The sequence below is a fragment of the Zonotrichia leucophrys genome, chromosome 2, assembly GCF_028769735.1.
Source record: "Zonotrichia leucophrys gambelii isolate GWCS_2022_RI chromosome 2, RI_Zleu_2.0, whole genome shotgun sequence".
Classification (NCBI taxonomy): Eukaryota; Metazoa; Chordata; class Aves; order Passeriformes; family Passerellidae; genus Zonotrichia; species Zonotrichia leucophrys.
Genome location: NC_088171.1, coordinates 4,210,178 through 4,231,418, shown reverse-complemented (window position 1 = coordinate 4,231,418; position 21,241 = coordinate 4,210,178). Strand labels below are relative to the sequence as shown.

The window sequence follows — 21,241 nt, the reverse complement described above, 5'->3', positions numbered from 1 at the left end:
GCTATGTGAAAAATCAGGAACATCTGATGCCTAGAAAGAATAAGAACTTGGGTATGTCAAGCTGCAGACATCTGGGCTTTTATTGAAACTGTTTTCAGCTCTGTCACTGAATCATCTTTTGAAAACCAAATATATTTCAAAACCCCCCTTATTGGCTGTCTAATACTATCCAGGTGTGTGCTCAATTTTTTCCTTCTTCCTGGCATATTGTCCTCATGAAAAAAGCCTTGAATTAATTTAAAAACAATTCAGAAGATGTTACCAGCGCATTAAAGAAAGAAGAGAAAAAAGAGGAGGCAGAGAAGCAGGCTGCTTTTAAACACCCATCCTTCAGGAGTTGTGCCTGGGGAATTACCTCCTCCCTCTGGAACAGATTTTCCTTGGTTTGAAGGCAGAGCAGACCCCGGGATTTCCAGCTGGAGGCACCCCCAGCTGCAGAGCAGGCAGTGATCTGAGGGCTCAGGGGTTAATCCGAGCCGTGTGTCCCAGCCCCACCGAGGTAAAGCCAGGCACTGGGACCTTTTGCTCCGGGAGGCTCTGGCGCTGCCGGGAGGTTCATTTTGTCTGCAAAACCAAGCATGTAATTTCCCTTCTCCTTTGCTGTCCCCTCTGTCTGGCCAGTCCTGGGGCTCAGCAGCAGCAGAGTCTCCCTGGAGACAGCCAGGACAGCTGAGCTGACCTTCAACAGGATGGTGAGAGATGGGACCTGGGCTAGGAAGCCCCCAAATTGGCTTTTCTCCTCCCAGTCAGGCTGGGGAAACCCCTAGATGCCTCCGTGCTTGGAAGCAGAAGGGTGAAGAAATGACATAAATTTAAAACAATAAATTAAAATAAAAATCATCCTTGGCATCCAAATGACATGCATTTAAAGCTTCCAGCTTACCACAGTGTTGTGGCAGATTTACACAGAGATTAAAAATGATCCCTTAGGAGTGAACACCAGCTCGTGTGAGCTGTGTAAATCCAAGAGTGTCCGTACAGCCGCCAGACTTGGCATCCAAAACATCTCCGAGTCCACAGAGCCAGCAGAAGGGACATTTCTACCTTTTTTTTTTTTTTCTTTTCAAAAGAAACAGAGCTACTGAAGCCTCTGGAGTGTGGATTTAGCTGTCAGTCTTATTTACTACTTTCAGCTGTTATCTGCTGCCGCTGAAGCTGAGCGTGAATAACTTACCAGCCTGCTCTGATAACTTTGCTTTCTGTTTCAGCTCCAGACAGAAATCCCATCAAAGCTTTCATCCCGATATCCACACGCTGAAAGATGACACAGGAGTTAAAGAAGTGAGGCTGAAATTCCTAAGGCTCTCCTAAAGACTTTTCCAAGAATTTTGAAAAGCCTCTCATAAACGGCGGCAGAGACCGAACGCCGTTAAGGGAGGGGAAAAGGAAAGAAAAAAAAAAAAAGGAAGAAAAAAACTTTGGCAGGCAAACAGTGTCTTACATCAATCTAGCAGTCAGCATCTATGTAGATGTTCTTTCCTCCTTTTGTGCAACACCCCTTCCCTCCTACAGACCACCCAAAGCCCTATAAATAATCCAAGGACTGTATTTTTCCTCCAGATTTCTCTTCAGACCTCTAAGGGAAAATATCAGGCAAAGGAAGGGACAGAGGCAGAAGGGAAAGTGAGGAGGGGAGAGAGAAAGAGGAAAGATGGCTAGTGAATTCAGAAAGAAAATATTCTGGAGGGCAGTGGTGGCTGAGTTCCTGGCCATGAGCCTTTTCATTTTTATCAGCATTGGCTCTGCTCTGGGCTTCCAGTTCCCCGTGGTGGCCAACAAAACATCAACGAGGTCTCAGGACAACGTGAAGGTTTCTCTGGCTTTTGGGTTATCCATTGCTACCATGGCTCAGAGCGTGGGCCACATCAGTGGGGCACACCTGAACCCAGCTGTCACCCTGGGGCTGCTGCTCAGCTGCCAGATCAGCATCTTCAAGGCGCTCATGTACATCCTCGCCCAGTGCCTGGGGGCAGTGGTGGCCACAGCCATCCTCTCAGGAGTCACCTCCTCTCTCCCAGAAAACTCCCTGGGGCTTAATGCTGTAAGTAGAAACTTTGAATTCCTCCTTTATTTTATTTATTATTTTTTTTTAGAGTAGAAATGTAGCAGCTGTAATTTACTAAAGATGTGGGGGTTCTGTTGGTGCTGGTGACCTCAGAGAGCGCGACTGTTTATTGTAGGAGAGAATCCAATCCTAACTGATAACCAGGATGTCACAGGGATGGTCCTTCCTCCCCACCCTCATTTTGGAGCTTTAGGACATTCTGGTCGTGATCAGTTTTGCTTATGTTCAGTTTTGTATGCCCAAGTTGCTGAAAGGTGGCTTTTGATGCCAATTTAATGCTGAAATCACTGGCAATTTAATGACCTTTAGTGGTCGTGAGGGTCTCTAAGGTGAGATGTTGATTAATGTGCATACACCAGTGTTGTTTTGGCTTCTGTGAGTGTGGTTCCTTTTCAGTACTTAATTAATGGTTTGTGTATACTGGTGATGCTGCAGTGAAAACCCATGGGAGCAGAGAGAGATGTGCAGCAGGAGAAATCCCAACCCCAAAGGCGTGAGCAGTATACCTGTTGCTTTAGGTAGAGCACTCAGATCCTGCCTGGCAGAATCCCAGCTGCCCTTTCTGTGCATTTCTGGGCAAAAATTGGACAAATCCTGAATTCTCATGTATAAACTGGTGGAAAAACATGAGGCAGCTACAGGTAACTGGGGTGCAGGTTCCAGCTCTCTCCCAGCCAGATGCTCACATCACGCTGCCTAAAAACTGCCTGGCCACAACTCCTCCTCCTCAAAATGTCATTTTGCTGTTTTTGTAGCAGAATAATAGGAAAGAAAAAAGGATAAATACACTTCTAAACTTGAAATCATCCCACTGTCAGAGGCAGTGCTACATCCACTGCAGGACGCACAGTGCTATAAATGGAAATTCTTTCTGGTCACTTACTTGACCTGATCTCTTAAGAACAAGTATTTTACATATTTTCCTTGGCCTCTTTCTTTCAAGTATTCCTGACTGCCGTTTGTAAATTGAGCTAATTTGAAATCTTCTGCCCATTTGTAGTCACAAGGGTATTTGGGACATAAAGCTGCAAATGCAACATCTCTTCTGAAATAACTCAGGCAAAACAGCAATATGGTTTTGCATACTGTAATTTGACATTACAATTAATTCAGAACATGAGTCAAGTTTTCAAAACAGAGTAAAACCTGATATTAAGGTGATTCCTGGGCAGCTCAGTATCATTCACCCTTGTGTTACTCTGTGAGTTGGCTGCTCACCTCCCTCTCTCCTGGTGCCTGCAGCTATTCCATCCTGCCAGTGTTTTGGAAATTTTGATGGGTTAACTCAAAACATTTTGGGGAAGAAGAGCAAATAATTTTATTGACTCCAGAAGGTTCTGGCTGCGAGTGTGATACTTGATCTTTTCCTCTGAAACCACTGACAGAGGGAACAGCTCAACCACATGGGACAGGGTGTCTGCCCAAGTGGTTTCCTCGAGAGGTCCAACTGCCATTAAACACGGGAGGTCTGGTTTTGGTAGCACTTAAGTTTGGCTTTTCCCTTTTGCTTCCATAAAATCCTGATGACTGGTTCCTTCCTCTAACCAAAGCTCTAAACCTGGCCATTTGTGAAGGGGGGTGAAGCTGTTTTTGCTTCTCAGTCAGTAACTCCTCAAGTTACAAAGGCAAAACCAGGCAGGGTTAAGTCTCCATCATATAAATTTTACAAATCAATCAGCAATTTCTGTGCAATGGAATAACAGAGAATATAGTTTCTAAAAGCTCTGGTCTCACTGTTTGTTGTGGAAAATATTCAGATATTTGGAAATTCAGGAAATATTTGAATATTCGAATGTTTGAATATTTGAATATCTGAATATTTGAATATTCAGGAAAATATTCAGATATTTGTTTCTTTTTTTCTTTCACCTCCACTTACAAATGTTCTGGCTGGAAGAGCAGTGGGGAGACCCCCCTGGGGATAGTGGGGGCAGCAGCTGTTCTTCTGCCTTGAGGGAGAGGAAAGGAAAGAAAAGGAAAGGAAAGCAAATCCATTCATTTCCCAGTGACAAGCCTGGAGTGCCTGGGGAGGGCTGAGGGGGAGCTGGGTCTGAGCCCAAGGCAGGGGGGAGCAGCAGCAGAGGGGCTGTGCTCGTGCAGGGCTGATCTCAATGGGCACATCCTGGATCCTCAGCACTGAGGTGCCTCCTCCAGCAAAGAGCTGGCAAGGAGGAACCACAGAGTTGCTTTTATTATGGTTTTTAACCGGGGGACAAGAATGGGAGGCTCAGAGATGGCATCCCTGCTAGTTGCTCTCTCTTCTTGTAGATAACAAGGTGTGGATTCCCTGTTCAGAATAGGAATAGAGAGCGCTGCATGTTTGGGAAGAGGGTCTGGATGTGTGTGGCTTTGTCCTCTGTTCTGACCCTGCTGTGCTCTTGGAAATGTGTTTTTTACAGGAAAAATGTGGTGGGGGCAGTGTGTAATGGGGTGAGTGGCCATCCAGGGCTCCCAGTGGATACTGGGTGGGGTTGCATGCCTGAACTTGGATTTCTCCTGCCTGGCTGCAAGTCCTGCACTGGGGGACCAAGCTGAGAACCCATTTCCACTGGCTGCTCTCAAATCCTCAGGGAATGAGGGACAAAGAGAGGCACTTCAGCCTCTGGATCTGTTGAGTTGCTTCCAGAGACACCCAGCTGCTCTTTGCCATGCTGGGGCTCCAGGCTTACAAACCTCTGCTAAGAATCCAAAACTAAGTGGGATAAATCTGTGTCTTTCTCATTGCACAAAAGGAAAAAAGGAAACACAATCAAATGAAGCACAAACCCCAGCCATGGACAGTGCAAGGCTGAGGAGAAAGAAGGGAGGATGAAAATGCAGGTTATGCCTTTAACATGTTCAATGTTAAGGTCTGGTTTACACCAAGACAAGCAAACCAGTCGCACATTAGGATTTTGATCCAAACTGTGCTAAAGTCAACAGACATATTTTTAGTTACTTTGGCTGGTCCCAAGTAAGACATTTTGGACAACGCTCAGAGATGTATTTAGATTACTGAATCCTTTTAAGACACTTAACTTCCAATATGTTTTAGTAGTGGCTTGTGCTCCAAAGTAAAAACTTTGAGAATTGGAGAAGCTGGAAGAGGAGTATGCAGTGTGTTTGCTCTTCTAAAAATTTAAATATTTTTCCTTACATCATCTTGTATATTTTTTTTTTGAAAGTTAGATTACTACACGTTACAAATTTCCATTAGGTAAAGCTGTAAGAATAGAGAATACCAGATCCAAAATGCACTCATCTGCCAGCAGAGCTGGCTATTGTCTGGTGAGGACAGATCTGGAGTTTAGATAATGGAACAAACTACTCAGCACAGGCAGTTAATGACCAACAAAGAGCTCAAGCAGGAAAGAGAGGAGAGAAGAGACTTCTGTGCTGTAAAGTAACACAATATTTGCTGTTAGACAATGTTTATCTGGAGAACTTTTAGCAAACTCTTAAAAACATGGTCAGAAAATTTCTTTAGCTCAGGTTATTTCATATTTGTGTATCTATTTGTCTATCCATCTATCTGTAGATATATATATATATATATAAATATATAAAATAGTTTGAGCTAAATATATAGGTATAGATAAATAATTAGAATTTTGTGACAAATGCAGACATCACTTCACAATTTTCACAATTTCATAGTTTTCTGTATTTTGGCATAGTGATGAGAGTGCCAGGAAATGTGTCCCCAGACTCTCAGGGCTATAATTTGGAAACTATTTGAAAACTCTTCCTTCGAGTTTATGATGAAAGATATTATTTTAAAAGTTATAAGTGGATCAAGAATTGTAGGCAAGAAAAACAGACCCGTAGGTAATGTTGCTCGGGTAGATAAAGGGAAAAGAAAAACAACCAAGAATAACAAATAGGAGGCCTTGAGTTTAGAAAACACCCAGTGAACTGATAAATGTTGTTTGTGTAACTAAGGAGCTCTCTGGAAAAGCCAGAGGAGATCTGTGGTCAGTGGATTCAGAGGTCATTTTAAGACAGGTGAATATTCATGTGGATGCTATTCCTGGAGCATGGAGATTTGCTTGTTGCTGGAACACCCTTTGAATTTCGGCTGTGACTGGCTGGGCTGTGTCTCTGCTGCTCCCTGGGGCTGCCCACGTCAGGATCAGCCATGGCACAGGTGGTGCACACCATGTCCTTTGGGGATAAACTCCCCGTGTCCAGCTCTGGATTGCTCAAGGACAGGGAAAAAAGAGGTTTTTGCTGTCTTTGACTCCTCATGCCAGGCCAGCATCTGCTGCTTTGACCTTCCAGCCTCACCAAAGGCGCACCACAGGACCACAGAATCATGGAATAGCTTGGGTTGGAAGAGACCCTAAAGATCCAACCCCCTGCCATGGCAGGGACACCTTCCACTGTCCCAGGCTGCTCCAAGCCCTGTCCAACTTGGACACTTCCAGGGATGGGAATGAGTCCTCTTTCCATAACTACTCCCACTGAGCTACATTGGGATCCAGCAGCATCAGAGCAAATTGGAGCCTGAATGCTGGAGATTTTTAGGTTTTCTTTCCTTTACTGTCTACATGTTCCAGTCTTATTCTGCTGCTTGGGGAAAATGAACAATCTGTTGTGCCCAGGAGAGTGGAGCATAGGCTGTGATAAGATATGTGGATCCTTGTCATCTTTAGGGCATCCATGCTGGTGAATTTTCTCCCAGTAAATTCCCAGTTTGCATTTCCAGTGCAAACATAATGTTGCACCAGCACTGGGAATTCCCTTTCGTGTAGTTGAGACCTGCCACACCTTTTAATGGTGTTTGTGGGATAAATACTGAAGTATTTACCATGATATTCCCCACTGGACACTTCCCATCCTTTAGAAACTTGTCTCAGAGGGAATTCCCCATGGGGAATCACCACACTCCCCACATTTGGTGCCCACCAGTGGCCTTCTCACCATGGGGAGCAGGACTTGCCTGGTTGCCCTGGGTGACTCAGTGTTTGCCTTGTGATTTCCCTGGCTCCTCGTGCCCGCGCCCTTCGAGCCCGTTCTCCAACCTCCAATTAGACAAAGCCAGCTCCAGTTGGAAGAACATCCAAAATAAACTGAGAGCTTGACAGTGTGAGGGGACAATTGAGTAAGTGATGCTGCTTTTCCTCTGAGTCACTGTGGAAAATTGCAGCTCCAGAGGTGCTGCTGGATGGACGAGACAGGCAGCTGAGATCCTGACCTTTAGTGCTTATTGAAAAATCCTTGGATAACTTATTTTATTTTTTTCAATGCAGATAATATTTTGTGCCTTTCTCAAGTCCAGGACAGTGAGGAGCTTCATTCTCCCTGCCTTTGCCTTGCCTGTTTTTGATCTAGATTAAGCTTCTCCTGCCAACTTTGCCTCTGCATGCTTGAGGACTCCAACATTCACAAGGGACAAAAAGCTGCTGCATTTCTAAAATGAGCAAAATGGTTCCGGTACATGACATAGATCTGGGATTTTTATTTCTTAACAAAGACTGTCACAACAATAGCTCATTGTTCACTGTCAGTTTTTGCAGCAGAGGGCTTTCAAGGCTTGCCAGCATTGTCCTGAGAGGCCCCAGGCAGGGCAGGTGGGACACAGGAAAGGCACCTGCTCAAAACTGGCCGCAGTCTCGGCCTCTTTTTAATGGGTTCACACAGTGGCAGCAGAAACATCTGGGCTGAGATGTAAACCTGATGGTTATCACCCATCCCCCAGAGAATCTGGGGTTATGGCTCGAATCCTTATCTCAGATCTCAGAGCTTTTTATCTGATTTCAATTTCCAAGAAGATTTGCTTAGCGCCTCTCCAATAATAGAGCCATATCCCAGGATTCTGGCAGGGAGCACAGAGGGATGCAGCAGCACAGCTTTTCTGGGACAAGGAGAGGCCCTTGGTGCTCATCCTCCTGCAGCCCTGTCCTTTTGTGCTAGAACAGAGGAGATCAAAGTGGGTTTTGTGCCAGTGGATCCAAGGATGAGCATTTGGAAAATGATCTGCAGGCCTCAAACTAAAAGTTTTCTTCACTTATTTCTACTTAGAAATGGTAGAAATTCCTGAAAAGGATGCGCAGAAGTGTTTAAAACAGTGAGTCACCATAGATCTAAAAATATTATTAATTTGGTTGGTTAGTTAATATTGTAATACAAGTGGAGTGGGATTTTCAGGGAATGATTTCTTTTCTGTGTTAGATCAACAGTCAGACTAAGTAAGATTTAAGTAAAATTCATTTTGCCACCAGCCTTCCTGAGTGGCAAATAAACCATTTAAATTGGTTTCCTTTCCACAGAGTTCTCTGATTACACCAAATATATTTGGGTGTTCTGTGTGTTATGTGTTTGCACACCCCCAAACACACTCACACACCAGAGACAGATGGACAGAAAGATTCTTCAGATGAGATAAATCCAAATTTAAATTTTTAATCTAAATTAATTGGAAAGTTAAAAAAAAAATCTAATAATGGGTGTGGGTTCTGAAGCAAGATCTGACATGGCCAGGACCACAGCCCGAGAACAAATGGAAATGCCCACAGCAAGAGAATGAATATGATTAAATCTGGTTAAATTGGTGCAATGATAAGAAAAAAAAAATCTAGGTTTTTGCAGCAGGGCTCGTGGGTTTTAGCAGTTAATGTAAACCTTCAGGGAGCTGAGAATACCATTTCTTTAATCAGAGAATCCTAAAAACGATCACTATCTGTATAGATATTTTTAAAGCATATCAAAAGTACTAAAGGAAGAAAAGATAGCCCCTGAAAAATTTCCTGTTTGTCTCCAGAGGAAATTGCCTGTTTTCTTTAGGGCCGTAGTACATTTTTGCTTATTTGTCCATTCTCCAGCTTAAAGGAGAGAATTCAATAACAGAGGGGTCTTTACCTGCTACCACAATTGTCTCCTGGAGGTTTTTCTGGCCTGGCTGGGAACATTCTGAGCCCTGAGTATTTATTAATGTGTAATTGATGGGAAAATGCTGATCTTCCTGGCATCTAGAGCTGGGGCTGGTGCTTGACTGCTGCAGCTTCATTGAACTGAGGAGATCTGAGGCTGAGGCACAACATCAACCTGTTAAATCAAATATACAGAGCCCGACAGGCATCCTGGAGGAAACTATAAACAGCAGGAGGGCAAAAATGTGGCCTGAGAGCTCTGCAAGGCACAACTCCTAGACTAGAAAGGAGTAAAGAAATCCTGGACGAGTCCTGTGCATCCCCTCTCTAGGAACCACTGGGAGGTGTCACAGAAAACTCAACTTTTCCAGGCTAATTCTGTGCCAAGTGGAGTCAATGGAGGCTTTCAGAGCAGAAACGTTTCCTTACACATTTACACACACAACTCCTCCTGAGGGCTTGGAATGGGTAAGGTCAGGTTTGGCCCCTTTTCATTCCTTTGTTAGGATTTCTTGCCTGATGAGCAAGGTGGAGAAACAGAGGAGCTGGAATTGTCCCCCCCAATTCCTGAAATATGTTGCATAGGCTCAGAGCTGTTTTTTAACCCCATGGAAATGCCAAGTGTTCAATGCTTATTTATGGCTCATAAATTTTGAGAACTTCACAGATTTGCTGGAGTTTGTCTAGAAATATAAAATGAATATTACTTTGGTAAAATTGCCAACAACCATGCAGTGAGGTTTGTGCAAATGCAGGTGTTATTCCAGTAACAACATAGAAAGGATGATTCTATTTCGCTCAAAATTCAGATATGCCCAAAATTCCCCACTGAAATACAATCTCCTCCTGGGCTGGTAATGGAGGAGATAATAAACAGCTCTGTGGTATAAATGAGTGCTTCAACTATTACAGAAAATTTACTATTTCCTTGGGTTTTCCTTGGAAAAAAAATGCAAAACCTCACAATTCCTCATCCTCTGTATAGAAGTTGTTTATTTCTCAGCAGCAACATTTAACAAAAAAAAAAAAAAATTTCTCCCAAGCAACTTTCCCAGAGGCACATCAAAAAAGTAAAAGTGTAAATAAAAAAAATTGTCTGTGTCTGACCAGCTGTGCTAAAAACAAGTCCTGTAGAGGAACTTTTACTGCCTGTCTTGGTCTGACACGCAAATTTTATGTGCTCTGGTTTAATACAATAATCATTCTCCCCTCTTTCTCTCCATGGCACTAAAACACAAAGCCCTGGATAATTTCTCCTCTGCCTGCAGAGGGTGGGAGGAGGGAGCTGGGCCTCGTTCCTGGAGGGTGTCTGCTGCCTGAGGAACGGAAAATATGATTTCTGCTTTGGGAATTGAATGAGTCCCCTTTAGAGCTCTTAAGGCTGTATTTATAGGAAGGATAATCTAGCAAAGGACAATGTGTTTTGTCCCCAGGTTCTGCTGAATGCTTCCATTGTTGATGTAGGATACAATCCAAAGCTAATTTATAAGCAGCTTCTGAGTCCTCCTGTCGTATAATTTTAAGTGAAACTCTTTAGATCTTTGCCTGCCTGTCCTTACTAAAGAAATGAGACTTTTGTACTCCCTGAGTCCCTAATACTCAATTAATGGGTATAGAAACATCAATTTCACAGTGATACTGTTAAATAGCAAGGGTAGAAGTGAATAACTGTAGTTAAACAGCCAGGGATGAATCTCTGAATCAATTCTGACTATCACTCAAGGTTTATAGTTATAGAGATGTGGGATAGACTTCCAGGAGAATAAAGGTATGTTATCAATATGGAAATCATCAAGTTCATTTCATGACAGAGTTGGAACTGAAAGAGTGAGAGAAGTCAAACAAAACGACAGGCAAGACAGTGGGATGTGGCTTGGAGGGAAGTAGGGAGACAAATTTCTGAGATTACATTTGTAGAGCATCCCATTAAAGAACTTTGCCAGCCAGACACTTAAATGATAGCTAGTTGGCATAAAAAAGAATGATTAATATTTCAAAAGAGGAGGAGGAGGAAGAGAAAATGAACCATCTAAACTATTGTGAAGACTTTTCCTTATTCAGTAAAAGAAGGAAAGTCTAAGAAGGGAAATTTTTAGCTACAAGAAAAAAAATGCTGTAAGACAGCAAAAATTTACTTGAATAAAATGCTAATTTGAAGAAAAATGTCTGCCAAGGCAGACAAAAGGTAATAATTTAGGTAAGATGGTGAGGATATGCAAGGAAGAGAATTCTCAGCCATTAAAAATGCTGTGAAATGCTGTGCCTTAAATTTTCTCCCCCAAAGCCACACCAGCAGGCAGGGCTTGCTCTGGTGTTTCATAAGAATGGGGAAAGCTGACATTCCCCTGCTAAAAAATATACTTTTGCAATACCAGAGGCCTCCTATTTTTATTTTTTTAATTTTTTTTTCTGGAACAATGAGAAACTAATCCCTGTTATATGAAAGGAAGCTGGGCCCTGGAAGCTCCAATCCAGGGCTGAGGTTTTGTTGGATGAGATGGAGCTCAGCCCATCCCACGTGATGGAGCCACCTTGCATAACAAAGTGTCTTATCCATATAACGGGAAACAGGTTTGAACTTGATATACTTTCACTGGTAATGAGAAAAATATGAAGCCACTGGAGAAGTACACAGTGGGGTTTACCTTGGGCCAGTTTAATTTCCTGTCCCCTTTTCTCTTCCGAAGGCGGACAACTCATAAATATCCTGTCCTTAAAAAAAAAAAAAAAAAGAAATTAAAAAAAAAATTCAAAAGGAAAGAAAACACACCATTAATTTGCCCAAATGATTGCTGTGGGAGGCAGTCAGCTAAACGTGGCAGTTAAGGGCATTTCTGGGAAACAAATTCTGTAGTTCCCATCTCCTGTGTGATGTTATGGAGAGCTGGAAGGGATGTGGCCACTGCCCATTTCCTAAGATATAAAGCAGGTGTTCCTCTCAACTAATTGCTCTCATGTTCATGTCTAGATAACGTTTTTTGGGGTTTAACATTCCTCATTTGAATGTCTCTTGAGCCACTGTGCCTTCAGTGCTTCCTTAGTTTCCAATTAGATGCATCTCAGGAGTTTTCTGAATAAGATGTGATTTCTGTTCATTTACTGAATTCTGGTAGATTTTAATTCCATGACCTCGATCAGATTCACAGTGAACTGAGGGGAAAAAAATATTAATAATGGGATTGTTAAGGGTGGAAATGGTGGAATTCAGCTCACAGGAGGATGCACCTCCCTTGGGGTGTCTGCATGTTCTTCTTCTTGTCTGGGAGCTGTGAGGTTGAGGGGGAATTACTCACTGCAGGCTGCTGCAGCCAAGATTGATTCAGCTGATCAGAAAAATGCATCCACAGACAACTCTCCCATCTTGCCAGTGATTCAGCCCATTTCTTATGTGTGTTTCTGTTGCTTCTGCTGTCAAAACACTGACATTAGAAATGAAGTTGAGTGGAATTATTCATGTGAACAGAAAAGGAAAAGAAGCCTGTGTAGACTCTCTTGGAGATGAATATGGGCTTGTGTGTTTCATTTAACCCCTTAGAGCATGTTTGGTTCCCTAAAGCATTGAATCCAGTCCTCAAGTATCTCAGGTCTGAAACCTGACAAATTCAGGGAGTTGCTGTGCTGTTCTCTACCCTCTGAATTTTTTTCTGTTACCTTAATGAAGATTATTGGACTGCAAAGAGAAGATGTCAAAGATTTCCCAGCAGATCCATCAGGGTACCAGTGCAGGGAAAAAGGCATTGCAGTGTGGGTACAGGTCACTGGAAAGGGTTCTCTTTACCCCAGCACTGCACTAGAAATGCTGTGTCTCGTTTCAAAGCATTATTTTGTCTATTTAGGAACCAGAGATATTGGTCACCTTGTATTTTGGATATTCTCAGCAACAGAATGGCAGATGTTAAGAACAGCTGTTGATCTTTAGTCAGGTCTCTAATGTGTGGTACTACTTCCTACTAAATTCAGATTAAGCTTTAGACACCATTGAAGGTTCTGGAGTCTGGTATTCTACAAAATCTTCCACAAAAGTTCAAACTTTCCTTAAAAAACCTGAATAACATAAAGAAAATACAAGGAAAGAATGACAAACCCATGTTGGTTGTGCCTCCCTGGTTCTGTCAAGAGTTTAAACCAGAAGATTCAAAAGGTGCAAATGTTATCTGGGTAAGACTTGCAAATCCTCTGTGAATGAGGATTATAATATAAATATTAAAATATAATTATATAAATATATAAATATATAAATATATAAATATATAAATATATAAATATATATAAATATGCACAATGTAAATATGAATATGCACAATGTAAATGTAAATATGCACAAGTTAAAATGTAAACTTGACAGAAGGAAATGTACTTTCCTCTTCCCTTTCTAAAGCTTTTCTGGGGTGTGCTTGGGATGGTGAACACTGGCGCTATTCCACATGTACCATAGATGGCCCAGGGTGATGCTGCAGTGAAAACTTACCTCTGATAAGAAGGCAAATAAATATTCTGTTATCCTACAGAATATTTATATATTATATATTTAATAAATATTTAAATTTAGTTAATATTTAATATCCTACTTGCACACTGCAGATCCACAGGCCCCCAAAAAAAGCAGGACATCCAAGCTTTGCCTGGGTTTGTCCCATTTTGGAGCACAGCCCGGTGTCCTTGCTCTCACAGTAGAATCTTAATGTTTCTGGCAGGCTGTGTAAAATTACATGGCTGGAGGAAAGCAAAAGGTTTCCTATGATATTTCCAGGTTTTCTTTGATCCCACTCAGCCCATCAATAAGTGTTGATTAGCAGGGAGAATGACCTCAAGCCACGTCAGCTGTAGGATGTGTTTTTCCTGGAGGGAAAGGAAGAATATGATTTCCTCCTCTCAAAGATAAGGATTATCACAGGTTTTTAAAGAATAATTTTGCTCTTATTGTCTTTTATAGAAGCCCTTCAAGTGAAGGGAAAGCCCAGTGGCTGGCCAGTGTTTAATATTTTAAAATGTCAAGGCTTTGTCAAATGCCAACATTGATGTGTCAGACCTCAGCTCTGGGTTCTCTGGGGTTGCATTATGATAGAAAAGAATTTGGTTTCTTATCTGCTTTTGGGCATGTGCACATCAGTCACTTATTTGCTACCTGGCTTTTAAGTTTGGCCATTTGGCCTTCCAAATGTGAGATAAGATTTTCCAGAGGGTACATAGTCCACATGCTTAAATTAGTTTTGATACAAGGAAACACACTGGAAGCCTAATTTGTTGAGAGACAAAAATTCCACTGTTTCTACAGTGAAAAAAAACTTGCTTACTTTTAAAACTTACAAAAGCAACAGAATATTAATTCAGAGATATCAAGCAGGAATTTCTAGATCTGCAAATTTCAGTGCATCTTGTATAGATGCATTCATGTCAGACTCACACTTCTCACGTGTAAGTGCTAATAATGATGAAGGTTTTATTAATGGAGTTCAGTTTCTACTCTGTGGATGCTGAAGGAACCAAAATACCCATCCTTTCAACCAGAATTTCCTTCTATTTGTGAAAAAACTACTTCCAACTCAGAGGATATAGCTCCTGCATGTTAAAGAACAAGCTATAAAAATACATTATTAGTGTTTCAGAATAGCAGGATTTAAAAATCAGATTTATGCTGAGAAAAGTCTCAAATGACTTTTTTTCATTGCTTAGGAATTTTATATTAAACTTTGCTACAGAGAAGAAACATGAAATGTGAACAGCACCTGTGGAAAGTGAAATAGTTCAGTTGACCATCTTTAAGTTTTAAGGTTTTTCAAATATTAGCTTTGGGGAAATTAGGGCATAAACCACAAAATCAGATTAACAGCAGGATTTCCCGTGGTTTCATTGTTCTGGACAGATCACAACAACATGTAATTATGTTTCTTGCCACGAATGACCCAGCAGTTTTTAATGCAGGGGCTCTGACAGATGTGATAACCCACTGATAGCACAAATTAACATAAGTTTTGCAGAGTTTTCTTCCTACTCTGAGTCACATTCTCAGTTCTCTGGCCTTTGGCCAAGCTCATGTTTCATCCCATCCATACAAGTGAGTTATTTCTGCTTAACATCAAGTTATTCAGCTCAGTAACACACTTGCCTTGACTTAATGGAAACACCACTGAATACAGAAATTAAAAGCAGAACTCAAAACTTGTTTTAACATCAAATGGTTTACCTCCATGGTTTCTTGTTAGGCACAAGTTTTTAGCAGTACTCCTGAAATGTGGCAGCATTTCTGCTCTGTAATGTCCATTTAAGTGAATCACCATGGTTTCAATATGCTCTACAGCACTTACAAGAAACTGTGCTGATTTCATGACTAATAATTCCATTGGAATATTTATCCCTGACAGTTTCAGTTTTTATAGATAATCCACTTCAGCAGGAAATTGAAGCACTCCCATCAGCCCCTTGGGATTCTTTAACTGGGGATTTCTTTTTAATGAATCCCAAAGAAGTTAAATGAGCTTCAGTTTGAGTCTAAGGCACCAAAAAGTAGTTCAGCTGTGAGTTAGGTGTCTAAGCTCTTTGTAGTCAAATGAGATCTATTAAAAGAACAAAAAGAGCTTTCAAATGATCTCCTTCATTTCATCAGGTGAATGGATCTCATCTCCACTGACTACACCATTATCTGTGCAAATTAGAGATACATTGACTAAATGTTAATATCTAGAGATGTTTTACATACTTTTGGTCTTCTGTCATATCTACCAGTCCCCCATAAACTCTGTGGAAATCTCAGGGTATTTCCTGGGGCATATTAATTTACAGTCTAGGTGGAACATTAATATCTTTATATTAATATGGAAGTTCCTGAGGTAATGAGTGACTGTCCTAAGGCACCACAGTTCATTTCTGAAAAGTCAACTCTGTTGGAGGTGACTCTCTGGCTGGTTTGTTTCTCACACATGGATAATTCCACTCTCACTGTGCCCAGTGGCTGAGTGTTCACTTTGGCTGGAAGAAGCAACCACTCAAAAAAACAAAAACAACTGCTTATGCCTAGGCTTGAGTACAGCAGGCAGTGTTTCAAAACTAACTTCTCTTCAATTTTTTCTATTTCTTCCTCTTTTTCCCCCTGTTAAGCAAAAGGAACCCCAGGAGGGAAATGGATATGCAGGTTCATATTGAAGAAGTAGATAGCGCAGAGCTTTATTACACTGCTTGAAGTCATGCAGTAATATGAAATAACATTTTCCTTCTTGCCTCCATGCAGCTTTCAGAAGGAATCAATGCAGGCCAAGGGCTGGGAATTGAAATCATTGCCACCTTCCAGCTGGTGCTGTGTGTCCTGGCCACCACAGACAGGAGAAGGAACGACGTCTCGGGATCGGCGCCTTTGGCCATTGGTCTCTCCGTTGCCTTGGGCCATCTTCTGGCTGTAAGTTTGAGCCCTCAGAGGTTATATCTGCCCTCGCCCACCTCGGGGTGGGCCAGTGAGATGATGGGGAAGCTTCATCTGTGCCTCACCTTTGGTTCTCTCTCCACCTCCTAGATTGATTACACCGGCTGTGGAATTAACCCAGCCAGATCTTTTGGCTCAGCGCTCATCGCCAACAACTTTCAAGATCACTGGGTAAGTTGAGTAAATTTGTTTAACTCACAAGAGGCTCTGAAAAACACATAACCTGCAAGATCAGAAACATTTCAACAGGTATCATTAGGACCAAGTCAGAGAGTTGGCATTTCCATTTCACCTAACAAAGAATATTCTTCTTTAAATCCCGACCACCCTCAGGCAAACAAAAAGTCTTCGGGCTCGTTCAGTCTCTGTACTTAAAGTAATACAGTACATTTTCTCTGGTTATTCCCCTTTATATTTATTTATTTAAAACATTTTAATTGTTTAAGCCTTATTACACAGAATCCTGTACTGTTTATTTATTGTTTAAATTAAATTTGTAAATTGCTACTCCTTAATCTGGTAAAACCCAATTTAGAAAGATTCTTAAGCATGTTTATTAACTGAAACAGATCATCCAATATTTAACAGCTAATAAAATGTTCAGCCTCTTAAAGCTGAGTGTCTGCTTATGTGTTTTCAAGGATAAGTGCTCTGGAAACACTATAAATTTTAGATTATTCCTTGTGTTTAAATGTGGTTAAAATGAGGTTCTTCACAAAAATTTACTTATTTCACTAAAGCTCAATAAAGAAGGCTGATATAAAGCTGTAAATGAACGTGTGTTCTTGAATATATAAAATGAGGCTTGTTCCAACTCTCCTAGTCATGATTTTGGCAGCCAGTTACATAGGCACAGGTGGAAATTTAGTGGTAATACAATGGGGTTGTGAACATTTTGGATACGGATTCCATTTTCATCTAAAGAGTAAAACATAAAAGGAGGACCCTTGGGAAATTTTGGCAGTGTCTACCACTTGAGCATTATTATTAGGACACAAAAGGGAAGTAACTAAGTGAGGAGCTGATATTTTCAGAATGTAATGGGAAAATTATTATCCTTTGTAGATACAGAATAAGATAGATGTAATAATTTGTGTTAAACTACTGATATTGCTGAATAAAAGAGTTTCCAGACTCAGTAGTGCTTTCGCCCTGCAAAGTCTTCAATATCTTCTGTTATTTCTAACAAAATCAACTTTTCTACTAAAATCCTTGTATTACCTTTCCTTCTAAATTTTAGTTTTCTTAAGTGGTCAGGGCAGTTCAATCACAGCAATATCACCAGCTAAGCATCATCTAGTGTCAAATTAAGTCCTCGTTAAGTATTACTTTCAAATTCACCTATGACTGGAATTCAATAGGAGAATGGAAACTAATGCCCTGTTGTTTCAGAAATTATGCTCCCCTGCCAGCTCTGTATGCAGTAGCAGAGATGTTTTAGCAGTAAGGAACTCATTTTAAATATCACAAATTGATAATATAATCACAATTATTCACCTCTGGGTCTACCACCAACTCATGGTGACAAATTCCTGGTTTTATGCCACGTGGTTAAATAAACATTCAGGTGGACAGGCTGCAAATTTCACTGTGAAAATCCTCAGAGGACCTTCAAATGCAGACATACTTGATGCAATGGCTTGGATTTGTATTTCAGATTTTCTGGGTTGGCCCAATCATTGGAGGAGCAAGTGCTGCCCTGATTTACGACTTCATCCTGGCGCCCAGAACCAGCGACCTCACCGATCGCATGAAGGTGTGGACCAGTGGCCAAGTAGAAGAGTATGACCTGGAAGGGGATGATATGAACTCCCGGGTGGAGATGAAGCCAAAGTAAAGAAGGGCATGGAGAGACGGGAAAAAAAAAGGAAAAAAAAAAAAAAAAAAGCAGCACATTGGTTTCCGAAGATTTTGTCAGTGTTATAGACTCTTTGTAAACCAGCAAGCAGTACTTTGTTTTTTTAATTCAATACAGTTTTCCTGTTTTTTTTTTATGCCCCCAATCCTAATAGCATTTTTTATATCTGGGGTTTTTTAATTACAGAGTCTTTAGGTTAAGAAGTCATGACCTAAACAAAATAGGGTGAAGTTTATTTAGGTCGCCTTGGCACGACCTAAATAAATTGGGCTGAAGTTTAACCATTCCCTTGGTACCACCCAATTTTGAGGCGTATTTAGCATGGGGGGTTCTCCCACCACATCACTCAGTAATGATAAATAATTCCAATGACCAGGTTTTTCCTGAAAGACTAGATATTGAGGACAGGGAATCATCTGTACCAATAACGGAGGCCTTACACTTGAAAAAACAGTATTTATACAAAAAAGCAGGGCTGGCATCTAATGCCAGCAATGAATGGGAAAAAAAAGACTCAAATCAGCATCCAAAAACATCTTTTGGAAGGAAAGGTTACTAAAGATTAGTTGCTATGTAAAATTACCCATAATTTCCTAAAAGATTGATCATCTTTGAGAAAAAGAGGGCCAGAAAAGTAAGGCAAGGTAAGAATTTCCAGAGTCACAGGATCTTTCAGACTTTTTAGTGTTTCATTCTCATTGAACCTGCATCTATCCAGCTGCTTATGAGGGAAGAATATATGTGACAAACAAAAAAATATAGATATATTAACTCCTGGGAAGTAATAACTAGAATACAAGTTGGACAGTAGCAACAATGGCAACAAGAGCGACGTGATGCCAGTGTGCAAACAGGATCTGATGGTTCCTGTGACTACTCTGCTTTTGTTCACCTTGTGAAATTTATCATGTGATTTAAAGCAAAACAAAGAGAAAAGAAGTCCCCTTTCTCTGTGACCCTATTCCAATAACCAGCGCTGTGACGTTCAGGGACCACGAACAGATGAACACACGGTATATTTTCTAATGAGGGACAAATACATACCTGTAGGTCCATTTTGGGGGTGGTTGCTTTGTTTTTTTATATATATATATATATATAAATGTTTATATATATGTTTTATACAGAAAGCCTAGTGTACTGTTTTGTAAGAAAATAGGAGCATAAAGACAAGTGGAAAGAATTGCAGCAGTGCTTAGCAAAATAAACGACACTGGAAATGAGAAAGAAAATTAACACTCTAAATGACGTGGAAGATTATTTTCTGTTTAAATTTGTGTGTGTGAGTGCTACTTATGATTTCCTGAGTAACCCAAAGCATTAGCTGGTCTTGCCTACTAACTATAGAACATAGTTCAAGCAGACACGTGCTGATATACTGGTTCTGCACTAAAAAAAATTCCATAAGAAATGAGGCCCAGAGGAACTGATGGAAAATCAGAGCATTCCAGCATTCAGCAAAACCCCCCAGAGGTAATGGGATGGATTCTCCTCCATCAGTGTGGGACTGGGAGGTGAGGTAGGACTGGCATAGGAATCCATATGGGTTGGATCATTTCATCAATTTGAGCAGATGGACAATAAAAAAAGAATAAAAATGAAAATTACCAGCAAAATAAACCAGAATATACTTTATCTTTCTTGTCTACATTTGGTGTGCTATCCCATGTATTGCCTATGTACATAGAGCATGATTGGATTTTGGGGTGGTTTAAAAATAAAAAAAATCAGTTGTGCTAACACACGAACTGTTCATGATTCTTCATTTTTAATTTGTCATGTAATGCAATTCAATTTTCTGCACCATTTTTCAGGTGTCCACCTGTAAGACTGTGCCAATTTCTACTTTTCCACTCTTCACTTGATGCTTCCCTTTAGGGAAAGAAATGCTCCTTTTTTTATGGCAGGCAAAGCAGACCCTCAACTGGAAGTGAATTCTTCCAAATTATACTTAGAAATGAAGCACAGAACCAGGATCTTGTACCCACTTTCTAGGATATCTTTCCAATTTTATCTGCTGTTATCCCAGTGCCTCCATTGACTCCAAATTAACCCTTTCTTACCTTACAGAATCTCTGGGCCAGAGAGAGAGAGAGCCAGAACAGTTGCAGAACTCACCCAAAGTAAATAGTTTATTTTGAAAAGCTTCAGGTAACTTAAGAGTTAATGGTGCAGAAAATGTAAAACTCACAATTTGTTCCTTAGTCTACACCTTGCAGAGAACTTGGCTTATTTTTTTATGCTTCTAAGTCCAAAACTGTGAAGACAAAACCCACTCTCTTTCCATTTGGGTTGTGATAGGACTTCACCATATTAGCTGTTATGATCATTAAAATAATAAATAAAATAGATTAAAGACGTACAATAATTGTTTCACAAGTGAAGAAACAAACAACAAAAAACCACCCCAAATCAAAGTAAATGAAGTGTGATTTGTTTGTGTATTTTGTAGAATCACAGAATCATTGAAAATTTTGTGTTGGAAGGGACTTAAAAAATCATCTAGTTCCAATCCACTACTGTGGGCAAGGAGTATTTCCACCAAACCCTGTATTCACAGTGATAATTTTTAACCAATTTACAGTAAAGCTCTTAAGAAAAAAATGTATTTAAGGTGAATTCCAGGCTTAAACCCCTCTATTCTTCTTAAAGAAGGAGAAGCTTAATGGTGTATTTAAAAGTGCTTTTATAGCACTTGGACCCTGAACTGAGAGCAGGGATTCAGGCCATGGCTGCTAATGGTGCTCCCACTCCTGGCACAAGTGGTTTTGCTTTGTGCTAGACAAGCACCCTTCAGAGTTATCATTGGCTCATTAAAATAGTTGAAACATACCCAGGAAAGGAATTAAAGGCATGAAGCAGAAATATCGAAACTGCTAACAAGTGTCAAGTGGGCAAATGTGATTGCCCAGAAACTCAACAAAACGTCCCTGACAAAGCAAACCTGGGACATCCTTCAACCAGCTCCTGTGGTGTCTGCACTGAGAGCTCCTGATCCATGGACTGTCTGTGCCCTGGTGATTCCCTGGGCACAAACATCTGTATTTATCACA

General features: G+C 40.8%; 1 protein-coding gene across 1 annotated transcript; it reads left to right on the top strand.

Annotated features, from left to right (window-relative positions):
- Positions 1 to 1,444: 1,444 nt before the first annotated feature.
- AQP1 (aquaporin 1 (Colton blood group)) lies at positions 1,445 to 19,932 on the top strand. Its single transcript, XM_064703808.1, has 4 exons — positions 1,445 to 2,041; positions 16,142 to 16,306; positions 16,421 to 16,501; positions 17,988 to 19,932. Exons 1-4 carry the CDS (start codon positions 1,652 to 1,654, stop codon positions 18,165 to 18,167), a joined length of 816 nt encoding a protein of 271 aa, XP_064559878.1. The 5' UTR covers positions 1,445 to 1,651; the 3' UTR covers positions 18,168 to 19,932.
- Positions 19,933 to 21,241: the final 1,309 nt, after the last annotated feature.

What these genes read in the sequence shown, in the direction of transcription:
- AQP1 (XM_064703808.1), top strand. Translation starts at nt 1,652, where the DNA reads ATGGCTAGTGAATTCAGAAAGAAAATATTCTGGAGGGCAGTGGTGGCT. An exon ending in ACTCCCTGGGGCTTAATGCT is followed by an intron (nt 2,042 to 16,141) that starts GTAAGTAGAAAC and finishes GCCTCCATGCAG; the next exon opens with CTTTCAGAAGGAATCAATGC. An exon ending in ACAACTTTCAAGATCACTGG is followed by an intron (nt 16,502 to 17,987) that starts GTAAGTTGAGTA and finishes TTTGTATTTCAG; the next exon opens with ATTTTCTGGGTTGGCCCAAT.